The sequence below is a fragment of the Hemiscyllium ocellatum genome, chromosome 14, assembly GCF_020745735.1.
Source record: "Hemiscyllium ocellatum isolate sHemOce1 chromosome 14, sHemOce1.pat.X.cur, whole genome shotgun sequence".
Lineage (NCBI taxonomy): Eukaryota > Metazoa > Chordata > Chondrichthyes > Orectolobiformes > Hemiscylliidae > Hemiscyllium > Hemiscyllium ocellatum.
In genome coordinates, this window is record NC_083414.1 from 72,773,039 (window position 1) to 72,789,775 (window position 16,737).

At 42.3% G+C, this 16,737-nt stretch overlaps 1 protein-coding gene across 1 annotated transcript in view; it reads left to right on the top strand.

Annotated features, from left to right (window-relative positions):
* Positions 1-16,737, top strand: part of cacna2d2a (calcium channel, voltage-dependent, alpha 2/delta subunit 2a) — an 871,148-nt gene that overhangs the window by 807,233 nt on the left and 47,178 nt on the right. Inside the window, exons 21-25 of the mRNA XM_060835047.1 lie at positions 5,456-5,527; positions 8,066-8,127; positions 11,040-11,116; positions 12,677-12,737; positions 13,255-13,352. Of these exons, the coding sequence (XP_060691030.1) occupies positions 5,456-5,527; positions 8,066-8,127; positions 11,040-11,116; positions 12,677-12,737; positions 13,255-13,352 (370 nt within the window). The remainder of the gene's footprint in view (positions 1-5,455; positions 5,528-8,065; positions 8,128-11,039; positions 11,117-12,676; positions 12,738-13,254; positions 13,353-16,737) is intronic.

Genomic DNA, 16,737 nt, shown 5'->3' on the forward strand with positions numbered 1-16,737 from the left:
GTCTACATATTGTGTCAGTAAACCCTCCTGCACACATTGGACAAACACCGACCCATCTAATGAACTCGAGCTATAGCTCTCCCAGTCAATATCTGGGAAGTTAAAGTCCCCCATAACAACCACCCTGCTACCTTCACTCTTTTCCTGAATCATCCTCGCAATATTATCCTCTACTTCTCTAGGACTATTAGGAGGCCTTTAAAAACACCTAACAGGGTGACCTCACCTTTCCTATTTCTAACCTCAGCCCAAACTACCTCAGATGGCAAGTCCTCTTCCATCGTCCATTCCACTGCTGTAATACTATCTTTGACAAGTAATGCCACACCTCCCCCTTTTTTACCCCCATGTCTGATCCTACTAAAACATTTAAACCCTGGAACCTGCAACAGCCATTCTTGTCCCTGTTCTACCCACGTCTCTGTAATGGCCACAACATCGAAGTCCCAGGTACCAACCCACGCTGCAAGTTCACCTACCTTATTTCTTATACTTCTGGCATTGAAGTATACACACTTCAATCCACCCTTCTGTTTGCAGGCACCCTCCTTCGAGGTCGCTGCATTATTCATAACCTCCCTACACTCAAGGTCCTGTACCCTAAAGCTACAGTCCAGGTTCCCATGCCCCGGCGGAGTTAGTTTAAACCCTCCCAAAGAGCACTAGCAAACCTCCCCCCAAGGATACTGGTGCCCCTCAGGTTCAGGTGTAGACCATCCTTTTTATAGAGGTCCCACCTTCCCCAGAAAGAACCCCAGTTGTCCAGAAACCGGAATCCCTCCCTCCTGCACCATCCCTGTAGCCACGCATTTAACTGCTCTCTCTCCCTATTCCTCGACTCTCTATCACGTGGCACGGGTAACAAACCAGAGACTACAACTCTGTTTGTTCTAACTCTGAGCTTCCAACCTAGCTCCCTGAAAGCCTGTCTGACATCCTCACCCCTCTTCCTACCTATATCGTTGGTGCCAACGTGGACCACGATCTGGGGCTGCTCCCCCTCCCCCTTAAGGACCCGGAAAACACGATCAGTGACATCACGTACCCTTGCACCTGGGAGGCAACATACCAAACGTGAGTCACTGTCGCCCCCACAAAACCGTCTGTCTGTACCCCTCACTATCGAGTCCCCAAGAACTATCGCTCTACCTTTCTCCACCCTTCCCTTCTGAGCAACGGGGCCAGGCTCCGTGCCAGAGGCCTGAACCTCGTTGCTTGCCCCTGGTAAGTCATCCCCCCCACAAGTATCCAAAACGGTATGCTTGTTCTTGAGGGGAATGACCGCAGGGGGTCCCTGCACTGGCTTCCTCCTCCCACTCCCCCTCACTGTCACCCATCTATCTTGAACTTTCGGAGTAACTACTTCCCTAAAGCTCTGATCTATGACCCTCTCTGCCTCCCGAATGATTTGGAAAGGAAGAACTGATTAAGGATAGTCAACATGGCTTTGTGCATGGGAAATCATGTCTAACAAACTTGATTGAGTTTTTTGAAGGAGTAACAAAGAAGATTGATGAGGGCAGAGCAGTAGATGTGATCTATATGGACTTCAGTAAGGCGTTCGACAAGGTTCCACATGGGAGACTGATTAGCAAGTTTAGATCTCATGGAATACAGGGAGAACTAGCCATTTGGATACAGAACTGGCTCAAAGGTAGAAGACAGAGGGTGGTGGTGGAGGGTTGTTTTTCAGACTGGAGGCCTGTGACCAGTGGAGTGCCACAAGGATCGGTGCTGGGCCCTCTACTTTTTGTCATTTACATAAATGATTTGGATGCGAGCATAAGAGGTACAGTTAGTAAGTTTGCAGATGACACCAAAATTGGAGGTGTAGTGGACAGCGAAGAGGGTTACCTCAGATTACAACAGGATCTGGACCAGATGGGCCAATGGGCTGAGAAGTGGCAGATGGAGTTTAATTCAGATAAATGCGAGGTGCCGCATTTTGGGAAAGCAAATCTTAGCAGAAGTTATACACTTAATGGTAAGGTCCTAGGGAGTGTTGCTGAAAAAAGAGACATTGGAGTGCAGGTTCATAGCTCCTTGAAAGTGGAGTTGCAGGTAGATAGGATCATGAAGAAGGCATTTGGTATGCTTTCCTTTATTGGTCAGAGTATTGAGTACAGGAGTTGGGAGGTCATGCTGCAGCTGTACAGGACATTGGTTAGGCCACTGTTGGAATATTGCGTGCAATTCTCGTCTCCTTCCTATCGGAAAGATGTTGTGAATCTTGAAAGGGTTCAGAAGAGATTTACAAGGATGTTGCCAGGATTTGAGCTGCAGGGAGAGGCTGAACAGGCTGGGGCTGTTTTCCCTGTAGCGTCAGAGGCTGAGGGGTGACCTTATAGAGGTTTGCAAAATTATGAGGGGCATGGATAGGATAAATAGACAAAGTCTTTTCCCTGGGGTCGGGGAGTCCAGAACTAGAGGGCATCGGTTTAGTGTGAGAGTGGAAAGATATAAAAGAGACCTAAAGGGCAGCTTTTTCACTCTGAAGGTGGTACGTGTATGGAATGAGCTGCCAGAGGATGTGGTGCAGGCTGGTACGATTGCAACATTTAAGAGGCATTTGGATGGGTATATGAATAGGAAGGGTTTGGAGGGATATGGACCGAGTGCTGGCAGGTGTGACTAGATTGGGTTGTGATATCTGGTCGGCATGGACAGGTTGGACCGAAGGGTCTTTTTCCATGCTGTACATCTCATTCCAATAACAAGCTGCTCAGAGCTTCATACAATTGGATCTAATCACCTAAATTGGAAGGGGACTAATATACTGGCAGGGAAATTTGCTAGAATTGCTCGGCAGGATTTAAACTGGTAAGGTGTGTTAGATAGGATTAACAGGTGGGAGGGGTGAGGTGGGACCCAGGGAGATAGTGAGGAAACAGATCAATCTGAAACTGGTACAGTTGAGAACAGAATTGAGTCAAACAGTCAGGCAGGCAGGGACAAGGTAGGACTAATAAACTAAACTGCATTTATTTCAATGCAAGGGACGTAACAAGGAAGGCAGATGAACTCAGGGCATGGTTAGGAACATGGGACTGGGATATCATAGTAATTACAGAAACATGGCTCACAGATGGGCAGGACTGGCAGCTTAATGTTCCAGGATACAAATGCTACAGGAGGGATAGAAAGGGAGGCAAGAGAGGAGGGGGAGTGGCGTTTTTGATAAGGGATAGCATTACAGCTGTGCGGAGGGAGGATATTCCCGGAAATACATCCAGGGAAGTTATTTGGGTGGAACTGAGAAATAAGAAAGGGATGATCACCTTATTGGGATTGTATTATAGACCCCATAATAGTCAGAGGGAAATTGAGAAACAAACTTGTAAGGAGATCTCAGCTATCTGTAAGAATAATAGGGTAGTTATGGTAGGGGATTTTAACTTTCCAAATATCGACTGGGACAGCCATAGTGTTCAGGGTTTAGATGGAGAGGAAATTGTTAAGTGTGTACAAGAAAATTTTCTGATTCAGTATGCGGATGTACCAACCAGAGAAGGTGCAAAACTTGACCTACTCTTGGGAAATAAGGCAGGGCAGGTGACTGAGGTGTCAGTGGGGGAGCACTTTGGGGCCAACAACCATAATTCTATTAGATTTAAAATAGTGATGGAAAAGGATAGGCCAGATCTAAAAGTTGAAGTTCTAAATTAGAGAAAGGCCAATTGGAGCAAGGGCAGAGCAGTAGCTGTGATCTAAATGGACTTCAATAAGGCATTCGACAAGGTTCCCCATGGGAGACTGGTTAGCAAGGTTAGGTCTCATGGAATACAGGGAGAACTAGCCATTTGGATACAGAACTGGCTCAAAGGTAGAAGACAAAAGGTGGTGGTGGAACTGGTGGAGGCTTGAACAATTGCAACATTTAAGACGCATTTGGATGGGTATATGAATAAGAAGGGTTTAGAGGGATATGGGCCGGGTGCTGGCAGGTGGGACTAGATTGGGTTGGGATATCTGGTCGGCATGGACGGTCTGTTTCCATGCTGTACATCTCTATGACTTAATAAAGTGTATTCAGTTTCAAGACCAGTAGTTTGGCCAATCAAATTGCTTCAGCGATGCAATGTCTGGCACTTGTCTTTAAAGTAAGAAAAAGACAGGGTCTGAGTTATCTTCTTAATATATTTTTGAGGAGGTTTGGTATGGTCCATAACACTTTTGCACCTTCGATCGTGAAGAGTGATACAAAACTCTTGTTTAAAGTCTCTGCCATTTCTGTGTTTCCCGGTATTATTTCTCCAGTCTCATCCTGTGAGAGACCATCATCTACTTTAGCACTCATTCTCACCCGCTCTGTAGGGAGAGAATTCTGCTAAATTCTAAATTGGATTTATTTGACTATCTTATACTTATGGCCCTTAGTACCTACTAAAGGAGACATTTTTCCTCTGTATACTTTACCAAGCCAAATGGTACCATCCATGTAAATGTTTATTGCACTTCTATGGGCGGCACGGTGGCACAGTGGTTAGCACTGCTGCCTCACAGCGCCAGGGACCTGGGTTCAATTCCCGCCTCAGGCGACTGACTGTGTGGAGTTTGCACGTTCTCCCCGTGTCTGCGTGGGTTTCCTCCTGGTGCTCCGGTTTCCTCCCACAGTCCAAAGATGTGCGGGTCAGGTGAATTGGCCATGCTAAATTGCCCGTAGTGTTAGGTAAGGGGTATATGTAGGGGTATGGGTGGGTTTAGATTAGATTAGACTTACAGTGTGGAAACAGGCCCTTCGGCCCAACAAGTCCACACCGACCCGCCGAAGCGCAACCCACCCATATCCCGAAATTTACCCCTTACCTAACACTACGGGCAATTTAGCTTGGCCAATTCACCTGACCCGCACCTCTTTGGACTGTGGGAGGAAACCGGAGCACCCGGAGGAAACCCACGCAGACACGGGAAGAACGTGCAAACTCCACACAGTCAGTCGCCTGAGTCGGGAATTGAACCCGGGTCTACAGGCGCTGTGAGGCAGCAGTGCTAACCACTGTGCCACCGTGCCGCCCACTAAGGGTTGTCGCTTCGGCGGGTCGGTGTGGACTTGTTGGGCCGAAGGGCCTGTTTCCACATTGTAAGTAATCTAATCTTCTAATCTATCACTATCCTCCCTCTAATATTGATGTTAATAAATTGTCAGTTGTTCTTATGTTTTCCAATCAAATGATGCCATACTCCAAATATGTTCTGAAAAATACATGTTATTTCCCATTTTAATCACATTGTTTTCATCATGTTACAATCAGGCAAAGTTTCGCGTGAATCACAGTTAAACATTGGAATTGACAATAATTTACAATTCATCCATCCCATTATGTGACAATTCTAATGCCATCAACAGCCATTTCCTGTACTGACTGCATGTTCCCATTCCATCACTTTGGAGGAAATTACGGTTTCACATGCTGTTGTTTCTTTTTGTTTGCTCTGTTCATCACTGGTGATGCAGATAAGGAGGAATATGATTGATGGGAAGAGTGGTACAAGTGACATCCGAACTCTACTCAAATCCCTGGATGAGGTAATAGATTATCGCCTGTAACAATTTGTAATTCCATGTCTTCTTGATAAACTTCAAAATGGTGAATAATGCCCATCCAATCAAACAAAGACCATAACCTAGAATTCATAAAATAGTCTTAGGTATTTATGGGAATTAATTTTCACACAGAGGGCGGTATGTGTATGGAATGAGCTGCCAGAGGATGTAGTGGAGGCTGGTACAATTGCAACATTTCAGAGGCATTTGGATGGGTATATGAATAGAAAGGGTTTGGAGGGCTATGGGCCGGGTGCTGGCAGGTGGGACTAGATTGGGTTGGGATATCTGGTCGGCATGGACGGGTTGGACCGAAGGGTCTGTTTCCATGCTGTACATCTCTATGACTCTATAATTTATGTAATAAAAACAATTTGAAGATATGGACAGAGCTCTATTTTTTGGGCCCATCTTTCCAACTACTGTAGCCTATAATAAGTGAAAATGTACGCCTTCCTTGTGTATCAGCTTTACCGAGTAACAGTCCAATCAGTAGCTAACCCAGGCTGATGCTGCATTGTGCGGTGATAATGCTAACCTTCTGTAGGAACTGAGGAACCTTTCTTCTTTCCTAGCAGTACATAAGAAAATTTTAAATACGCCAAACATTATAGCTCAGTCTGGTAAAACAATCTAGAAATATTCAGCAATCTGATAGCATCTATGGTGGGAAAATAGAGTTAACATTTCAGTCCATTAACCTCTTGTCAGAACAGGGAAAAGTTTGAGATTTAAGAGGCTTTAAGTAGAAGTAAAGATAGTGTAGATGTCAGGAAAGATTAAATAGCAAAAAGGATGTTGATGGAAGGCAAAAAGAATGCTAATGAGACAAGAAAGACTAGATGGGTCCAAAGTCAATCAGTTCACACCAGGAGTAGATTGGCTCACACCCAGAGTTAGTCAGTTCACATCTAATTGCCCAGAGGGCAGTTAAGAGTCAACCACGTTGCTCTTCATCTGGAATTACATGTAAGCCAGATGAGTTAAGGAGGGCAGTTTCCTTCCCTGAGGATATAGTGAACTAGGTGAAAATTTTCCCAACAGTCAACACTGGTTTCATGGTTATTATTCAACTCTTAATTCTAGACTTTTAAAAACTGAATCCAAGTTGCACCATCTGGCACAGTGGGATTTGAACTTGCATCCCCAAGGTCTCTGGATTAATAGGTCTAGCAATAATATCACTCAGCCAACGCCTCCAATAAGAGACTTAGAATGTTAACTCTGTCTCCAACTCCATTGATGTTGTCAGATTTCAGAATTACAACATCCATAGATTAGATTAGATCCTCTACAGTGTGGAAACAGGCCCTTTGGCCCAACCAGACCACACTGACCCTCCGAAGAGTAACCCACCCAGTCCTATTTCCCTCTGACTAATGCACCTAATACTATGGGCAATTTAGCATGGCCAGTTCACCTAACCTGCATGTTTTTGGACTGTGGGAGGAAACTGGTGCACCTGGAGGAAACCCATGCAAACAAGGGGAGAATGTGCAAACTCCAAACAGACAGTCACCCAAGGCTGGAATTGAACCTAGGACCCTGGTGCTGTGAGGCAGCAGTGCTAACCACTGAGCCACTGTGCCTCCCTAATAATATTTTTCTTTTATTAATGGAGGCTGGTGGATAGGGCCTAGTTGGGTCAGGCAAAGCAGAACTCCTTCACACTGTTCTGGTGGAACTATAGAATGTTTGGAATCTCATTGTGAAAAGAAGACAGGTCGGAAACTGGTCTTACTCCAAGTATCCTCTTTGCATTAGATCAGTTGGCTATTGCTGATTGTTGAGTTCACTTTCTGTGTAAACAACTGCTGAATATTTCACATAGCTTTGAAGCCCCAAGTGTGTTAAGGGTTGAGTTTTAATGAGACTTGTGACAAGATGCTTTATAAGTCATATCTTTCTTTCTCACTATCCCTATAATGCACAGCTTGACAGTAACATATCTAGATGAGGTGGTTGACTCAGTATGATCAATATTCTGATTATTTTTAACCAAATCTCCACCTGAAAAAGAGTATTCAAGGGGAAGGAAGGAGCTGGGTTAACAACATGATAATTTCCTCAGTTATAGACAGCTAAAGCTTAAAGGTTCCACTCTAAGGAAATGTAGCATTGATTTTTTGGGGAATGTGAAGCTTTACATGCCATGTGGAGTGAACTAGAACTTTTGGGATAACTGTCCATAACTTTGCATTCCCTTGTGAAAAGAACTGAAAATATTAAGAGACAGAAGGAATGTCATGTTATGATAAGGGATGGTTGAGTGACTGGTTCACAGCTTGGATGAACACTTGAAGTATCATAGCATTCAAGGCCATGGGCCTACTGAGAGAATGTGGGACTAGTGTAGGTAGTCTTTATTTTTGGCCACTTCTATACTGTATGATTCTGTGACTCTATGCTTATTGTCAGAAGTTGTCTGAAAGATTCAAATAATTTGTGTGAAATCTAATGTGTTGCCAGGTTAAAATCTCATATTTAAGTATACGTCTATCATTATCTTCCTCTTTGCAGAGATATATTGATGAAGTAACTAGAACATACACATGGAGCCCAGTGCAAAGTGCTGATTACAGGTAATAAATCTATTTTAATACATCAAGCTGGGATTGCACATTCACCGTAGTATTACAGCCACAGTTTGCCTGTAACCTTCCCCTTTTGCAAATAGCAATGATGTACGTTTCAGCAGTTACCTGTTCACAGATGTCTGTGGTACTTCTCAATTTGATACTTGTCTTTTTCCCGACATATTTTATAAATGTGATATCAGAGACGGTGTGAGACTTCAGAACTTCCATTATTGGGTTGTGGGAGAAATGGTGTTAATTAAGAGTTATGTAACAAAGGTAAGTGGGATAAACTGTTGTATTGGAGACATATAGGATGAGTTACACTGGATATTTAAATATAATGTGAGATAGTACAAAAAGAAAAAAAGATAATCAGCAGTTTAGTTAACTTTGATGCCTTCCGTCAATATAGTCTTTCCAATATGATATCCCTGCTCAATTGGCAAATTGAACCCAATCATTGAGTTCACGCCATCGATAACCTAAGTCTAACACTGCCCTTCCTTCAAATCATTGCAAGGGTAATTTGAACTCTGCATTATCCATCATTAAAATCATATAGCACAGAAGGAGGCCACTAGGCCCATCATGTCTGTGCTAGCTATTTGTAAGAGTTGCCTGAGTAACCATGCACCTCTTTTTGCATAGCCCTGGCAATATTCTGACTTCAAATATTTATCCTGTTTCCTTTTGAAAGTTACAACTGCAACAACTCTCAGTGTAAAAAGAATCTCCGCAGAACCATTTTGCTCTTTGCCAATTTCCTTAAATCTGTGAATTGTGGTTGGTTACTGATCTTTCTGTTGCTGGGAAATCTTGCCTTGAATTGCCAATGGAAAATCGTCATAATATTGAATACATCTATTAAATCTCCCCTCTATCATCTCTGCTATAAAGAGAACAAACTAAGCTTTTCCAGGTTGTTCACACAATTGAAGTGTTTCATCATTAGCACCATGGCAATGGATCTCCCTCTGGAATCAATTCTAAACTCCTGATCTTTTTCTGTATGCAAACTCATTAGAATTAGCCCCAATACTCTTGTTGAATATGACCAGTCCTTTGTAAAACTTTAATTTTAATTTCCTCGTTTCTTTCTCCTTTCTGTTTGTAAAAATAAGGACTCTGTATGCCTTTTTAACAGCTTTCTCAAATTATCCTGTCAGCTACAAGTCCTGTGTCTATGTACACCTGCAGATTCCTGCAACCCTTTAAAGTGTTCCCATGGAAGCTCATTTTGTTTCTCCTCATTCTTCTTCCCAGTAAGCATCTCATTACTTTTCTCTGTTGAATTTCATCTACCTCTCCATTTTACCTGTCTGTTTGCATCCTTCTGAAATCTGCTACAGCCCTCCAAGTTACTTACAGTTTTTCTGAATTTTACTGGGTTACCTAAGCTCTACGATCTTAGATTAGATTCCCTACAGTGTGGAAACAGGCCCTTCGGCCTAACCAGTCCACACTGACCCTTCGGCCCAACCCAGTCCCATTTCCCTTTGACTAATGAAGCTAACACTATGGGCAATTTAGCATGGCCAATTCACCTGACCTGCACATCTTTGGACTGTGGGAAAACCCACGCAAACATGGGGAGAATGTGCAGCACGGTGCGCATGTGGCGGCACGGTGGCACAGTGGTTAGCACTGCTGCCTCACAGCGCCTGAGACCCGGGTTCAATTCCCGACTCAGGCGACTGACTGTGTGGAGTTTGCACGTTCTCCCCGTGTCTGCGTGGGTTTCCTCCGGGTGCTCCGGTTTCCTCCCACAGTCCAAAGATGTGCGGGTTAGGTGAATTGGCCATGCTAAATTGCCCGTAGTGTTAGGTAAGGGGTAAATGTAGGGGTATGGGTGGGTTGCGCTTCGGTGTGGACTTGTTGGGCCGAAGGGCCTGTTTCCACACTGTAAGTAATCTAATCTAATCTAATCTAACTCCAGACAGACAGTCACCCAAGGCTGGAATTGAACCTGGGACCCTGGTGCTGTGAGGCAGCAGTGCTAACCACTGAGCCACCGTCCTGCCCCCTTTTTTCAAAATGAATCTAAGCACCATGCCAATAGATCTCCCTCTGGAACCAATTCTAAATCCTGATCTTTTTTCTGTATGCAAACTCACTAGAATTAGCCCCAATACTCTTGTTGAGGATGACCAATCTTTTGTAAAACTTTAATTTCCTTGTTTCTTTCTATTGTCTGTTTGCAGAGCCTTCTCCGAAAATATTACTTAAACTAAAATAACTTTAAGATAACAGAGACATATAACTTTAATCCAGAATGTTGACACGATTCTTTATTACATAAATATTTTACTTAATGGCATCGTCCCACATGAAAAAGTTTAGAAGATGATCTGTATTGTAAGAGATGTTCTTAGCTCACATCTAGTTCTGCTATTGCTTCTTTGGAATAAAAATGCCACCAGTGATCCCTCTTCTAAAGGTTTAGTAATATAATTTGGTGATGGATGACTACATGGAAGCCTCAGAAGAAGCGTCACGATCTTGAATAACACTAAAGGTTTACTGTGTATTCGTAAAATAGCACATTACAGTAGAGTAAGACCAGTTAACTACATTCATTGATGCAAAACATGTGTATCTCCTATAAGACAGAAGCTAGATGGTTTAAATTACATAGCCTAACTATAGACTGGAGCAGACAGCAGGCACACGCAACAGACAACTCTCAGACAGGCCAACTGTACAACAATCTGGATCCCTGATTATCTGGGTTGACTGGGGTGCCACATACCAACACTAGTGTTGTTGGTAAGGACACTTGTTATGCCTGAACATTGTGAAATATTTTAGAAATTGCTAAATTCTCCTCACATGTTCATCCCAGATCTCCAGTGAAACAAACAGAAATTGCTTAGACCAGTTTCAGATGTGACATTGCCTCTTCATTCCCTTTGCAGCTTGGCCTTGGTGTTGCCACCATACAGCAGATATTATATCCAAGCAAAGTTGGATGACCAAATCCTTCAAGCTCAGTGTAAGTACCTGTTGTCCAATCTATCCTCTCGTTTGACCTTGAAGCTGCAGATACCCCAGCTGTCACTTGGCTGTGGAAAACTTTACTGCACTGACAGAAAGCAAGTTTCCCTAATCAGAATCAGAGTTTAACCAATTACACCACAGTCACCTTTCTGAAATTGGTGAAACTCTATATTTTGTTCAGCAAAATAAACCCGCAAAGTCAAAATAAAATTAATAAATGATCCAGCTGGCTATGAAGCAAAAGTCGAGCTTTCCTTTCCTTGCTTTCTTCTGGAATATACGATGATTCTGAAGCAGCAAACCATGCAGAGACTGTGAAAATGTGCATGCTTTTCACTATGTTCTACTTGGATTTCAGTTTCTTTCTTGCATTTTTGTTTGATTCTGTTGTTTTGTTTTCTTTGGTTTTTCTCTTTAATTTCCGGATTATTTGGACTTGCCTTGTTCTGTTTGCTGAAGCTTTAGAATCATTTGCCCCTGGCTATCGCATGCTAGCCTCGTGTGCAGAGCACCTAGAGCTATCGGTCTAGATGTTTGCAACTGTTTGTTTGCTCTTTTGATATATTTTTATTTTGTCAGTTGCAATATTCTCAGTATATTTATACACAATATTTTTATTCAAATAGTAATTGAATAAAATATTGTTTGTGACCCCCTTCCTACCCAACCCCTTTTTTTCTGCTTTCTCTCTCTATGATGGATTCACACAGTCCAAAACAACAACAAGGGCAAGTATCTGAATATTGGTCCCCTCCCCCCCACCCTCTTTGTTCAGTGCCTATCCCCCACTGTACCCAGCCTGCTTGCCCATTTACCTGCCCGTCTGACCCCTTCTCAAATTCCTTATCTAACCCTATTGATGCAATGTCTTGTTATGTCCACAATGGCTTACAAATTTCCTTTGCATTGCTCTGAATATCTTCCTCTAGATATCTGCTTCCTATTGTATCCAACTTTAATGTCCTGCTTTCTCTGTTTCTCCCCTCTTTTTCTTCCTTTCTCTCACTTCCTTCCTCACTAACTAACCCACCCCTCCTCAATGATACTGAAGAGATATCAGTGCTGTTTGGACCCCACCTATCCACTTCCTCCCTATTAGCCTGTAATTGGACCCTATGCTCCATCCTTTCAAAACAGAGTTTGATTGTCTCCATGTAATTTAAAGAGTTTGGCCATGTTGGTGCCTTATGAGTGACGTTCAGTTACTGACTATAATCGGTGCAGTAGAAGATGTTGAAAAAATGCAATTGGTAATCAACTATTTCAAGTATTTCTAGTCTTAAAAAAAGAATTACCTCTTTTATTGGCTAGTATTTTGGACTTTCCATGTTCCAGAATGTAAAAATTGTCTGTTTTGGGGCAACATAGTGGCTACAACTACTCTCCTGAGATGTGCTTCGACCCTGCAGATCAACCTCTTGATCTTCTCATTTTTAAGAGTTGTGTAGTTTCTTCTCCGCTCCTGTGCTAATGATAACATGTCTGAGACACTGCAGGTGTGAGCTGCACCTCCCCCTCGCCAGTAGTTCCCAGATAATGTTCCTTTTTATTGCAGATTTTGAATCCTTGTTACCCAGCTCCTTTGAGACCGTGGGACATGTATTCATTGCTCCCAGGTAGCTGTGTGTGTGTGTGCGCTTGCCCATTTGCTTCATGCTGTATGCTCATTGTGCCATATACATCACCCTGCTGCCCAAATTTGACCATGACGTGAATCAGTCAATACTCCTCCTTACCACCATCACCCTCCACACAGCCCCACACCATCCTGAGCTGCGGCCTCTGATTGCACCTGCTGTGTCTGCCTTTGTAATGAATATCTATCTCTCTGCTCTGGCATAGTCTCTTCCCATTATGAAATCACTGATAATGCATGAGCTTCCAGGCTGTGATGGCCCTTCTCTGAAGGCTCCTACCACTGCATGGCACTCATCTGTGGCAGTATAACTCCCGGCTGTCTGTGTGTTAAAGGATAGGGATCTTCCTGCAGCATGATTCCTTTTCATGTTACTGTCCCATCCTCGTACAGGAGTGACACCCCAGGGGTTTGAGGATAAGGGCTTGTCACTGTCTCTTTCACCCAGTGTCCACTTTACCCTCATGGAATGTGTTTACACTTGGATTTCCTCCTAGGGAATACTGCAAGGATCTTGTCAAGTCAGACAACAACACAGAGTTGTTATTCAATTTTATCAGTCTGATGGATAAGAACACTCCTGACTACAAGAACTGTGAGTACAGCAACAGTCTCCAGGGGCAGGACCCCTCAACTACCTGTCAGCTCATGGAAGCTTCATTTTCTGGTTCAGTTATGAGATTATTTAGATGTTGTAAAAAATGCAGGCTTGCTATTGCCTGCAGGGATTTACTGTACTGTGGTTCACTGGTATTTATATAAAGATTGGATAAAAACATTGTAAAAATTCTCATGAAGAGAATTTTCTTATGGAGAGTCAAGTCTAGATTTTAAAGGGAAAATGTTTGAAGGTACTGATGCTAAATATGTGGATGGGATATTTTGTGATATTTAAAATTTCAGTAAAATCTTGAACAAGCATTGAACAAGGTGTGGAATTTAGGGTATCATTTTTAAGTAATGTGTCAACATGTTGTTATGATCTCCATGGAGACGAGTAACCTCCCTACCAGAAAATTTTGACATCGATTACTGTGTTTGATGCCACTCCTAATGTAACAGTGCTTCATTTGAAATCAAATTTATTTTAAGGTTTAATTTGGAACGAGTCCTGATTACAAGCAATTATAATTCTGGAGTCAAAAGTAATCACAGCTTCTTTAATTTGTGTAAGCATGCATATAGGCATCCAAATGCAGCTTCCTATAGATTATGATGTAAACAAAAATAAACAAATCCTATCAAACTTTTTCACAGAAGTGTCCCTCACCCTTTCCATTTCAACTGGTAGGTTACCCTGCCTTCTGATCATTCTCCAGGGCTTGTGCCCACAGAATCACCAACTCTTGGAGAAAAAGCAAGAGACCCTTTGCCATGATGATGGGGGAGATGATAAATAACAATGTGAATGCAGCAACACTGGGAGAAAGTGCAGTGAAATTACGTTTAAAATTAAAAAATAGAAAATACAAGCCATGAACTCACCAACTTCCTAAGGCTACTTCGATCTTCCAAACCCATGATCTCTACCACCTAAAAGGACAGGATCAGCAGATTAGATTAGGTTAGATTACTTACAGTGTGGAAACGGCCTTCGGCCCAACAAGGCCACACCGACCCACCAAAGCGCACTCACCCAGACCCATTCCCCTATGTTTACCCCTTCACCTAACACTATGGGCAATTTAGCATGGCCAATTCATCTAACCTGCACATTTTTGGACTGTGGGAGGAAACCGGAGCACCCGGAGGAAACCCACGCAGACACAGGGAGAATGTGCAAACTCCACACAGTCGCCTGAGGTGGGAATTGAACCCAGGTCTCTGGCGCTGTGAGGTAGCAGTGCTAACCACTGTGCCACTGTGCCGCCCACTTTTTAAAAAAATATGCCCCCTACTTTTGAACTCACACATCCATGGGAACACCATCACAGACACATTTCCCTTCATGTCATATACTATCTGACTTGAATCGCCATTTCTTCAATGTCACTGGGTCAAAATTCTGGAAGTCCCTCCCTAACAGCACTGTGGGTGCATCTAGTAACCAGGGCACACAGCAGCTCAAGAAGATGGGTAACCATCACTACCTCCAATGCAGTTAATGATGAGCAATAAATGCTTGCCTAGTAGTGATGCTCACCATTACATGAATGAATTTAAAAAATTACAATAGTACCATATCAACTATAATAAATTATTATAATCATTTAAAGTAATATAGCTAACAATAATAACAGTATGATAATTGCTGTAGTGTTTATGGAATTGTATGCAGTTGAGATTTAGAAAAGTGTCTAACACCCTTTGTAATGTCTAGCCAGTTTCTTCCTTGAGTGTTTTTTGGCTGAGGAATTGCTTTTGTTTGTTTAATTTCAGCTTAGTTGCTTGTAAATAGATTCTGAATAATTTCAGTCAAACATTGCTGACAAGTTTTACAATTGTTGTTGTTTCAGCAGTGTGTTTTCATTTCAGAGTTGGTGATTTAAATGGATCACTGTTAACTGTCAAATAATGACTAGACGATGGCTTTGGAGCATGGATTATCGTAAATGAGTGTTGTCAAACATTGAATGATGTCAGAATAGTTTGGTGGAGCTAAGAAAAACAAACTTATCAAACGACAAATGGAAGAAACCAAGAGAAAAGATTTCACAGTTTTAATTTTAACAATCAAAAAAGAGTTAAGAATGAAGTAACATGCAAATTGTGTTCAGTCAAAACTATAAATTACTTTAAATAATTGATACAACAAAGGTAGATTTCACAGATTTACTAGCAGTCCATTTAAAATCTTTAGCATGTACAGTCAAAAAAAATCACAACCCTTTCTTCCTCAGGTAGAGTTTGACATTTCTTGTTTGGTCATTTGATCCGTGTTTGGCCTTCAGTGGCAGCTTTACCTAATCCAAGTAATCACCAAAATGGCACACTTCTTACCTTGGTCAAAATGGTGTTCATGATGAAGATAACTGAAGCAGTGACAGTAACTCTGCTGCTAAATCCAGTCTTCAAGTTTCATTCCTTTTAACGGTCATGCGCACATAACTTTCCACGGGCTTCTTGCTTTGACCTGAAGTCAGATCTCTTTGTGTTTTTTCTTTTTAGATTCAATCAGCCTTCATTTCCCAAGTAAACCCAGGTCACGATTTGATTTCCCAGCCAGGATTTCAAAGTTACCACACCACTTATGCAGAACCTCATATTGTGGTTTCTCTTTCAGTTGAGGACTATGCCAACCAATACTGGCTTTGAATGCAAACTAATCGCAGACAGCAGCTCAGACACACTTGCCCCCAGTTTCATAAATTGTGCATTTCAAAAGTGTGAGTGAGTTTGATAGAGTAGATTGGGAGAAACTGTTCCCACTCATAAAAGGATTGAGAACCAGAATTACAGGTCTAAAGTTATTTGCAAAAGAAGCAAATGTGAGGTACAAAATCCATGTTTTACCAGCTAATAATTAGTATATGCAGTGCACTGCCTGGAAATGAGATGGAGGCAGATTTAACTGAGGCATTGGATGATTGTTTATATAGAAATAACGTGCAACGGTATAGGGAAAAAGCATGAGATTGGCACTAGGTAATGGTGTTCATTTGTAGAGCAGGTGCTGACAGGATGGTCCAAAAGGCTGCTTCTGCACCAGAATACTCCTGTGATGTTTTAAATACCATATTTGCCCACATTTTTCTGAGGTCCAGATAATTGGCTCATAACTTTAGCAGGCCAAGTAATCAGGAGAACGTGTCACTGGCATTCATGTCCTTTTCACTCAGAGCAAGGTTCAGTGATGTGAACATGATTGTAAGGTGGCCCTTGCACTTGAAAATCAACATAATAGTAATAATACAACGTACTAAAGAAGAAGCATACATTGCTGGTAGGTGCATATATTGTTCACCAAATAAGCCAATATGTGCTCAGCATTGTCTATGATAAATTTCTAATAATTATTTCCCTCTATGGAGTATTCAACT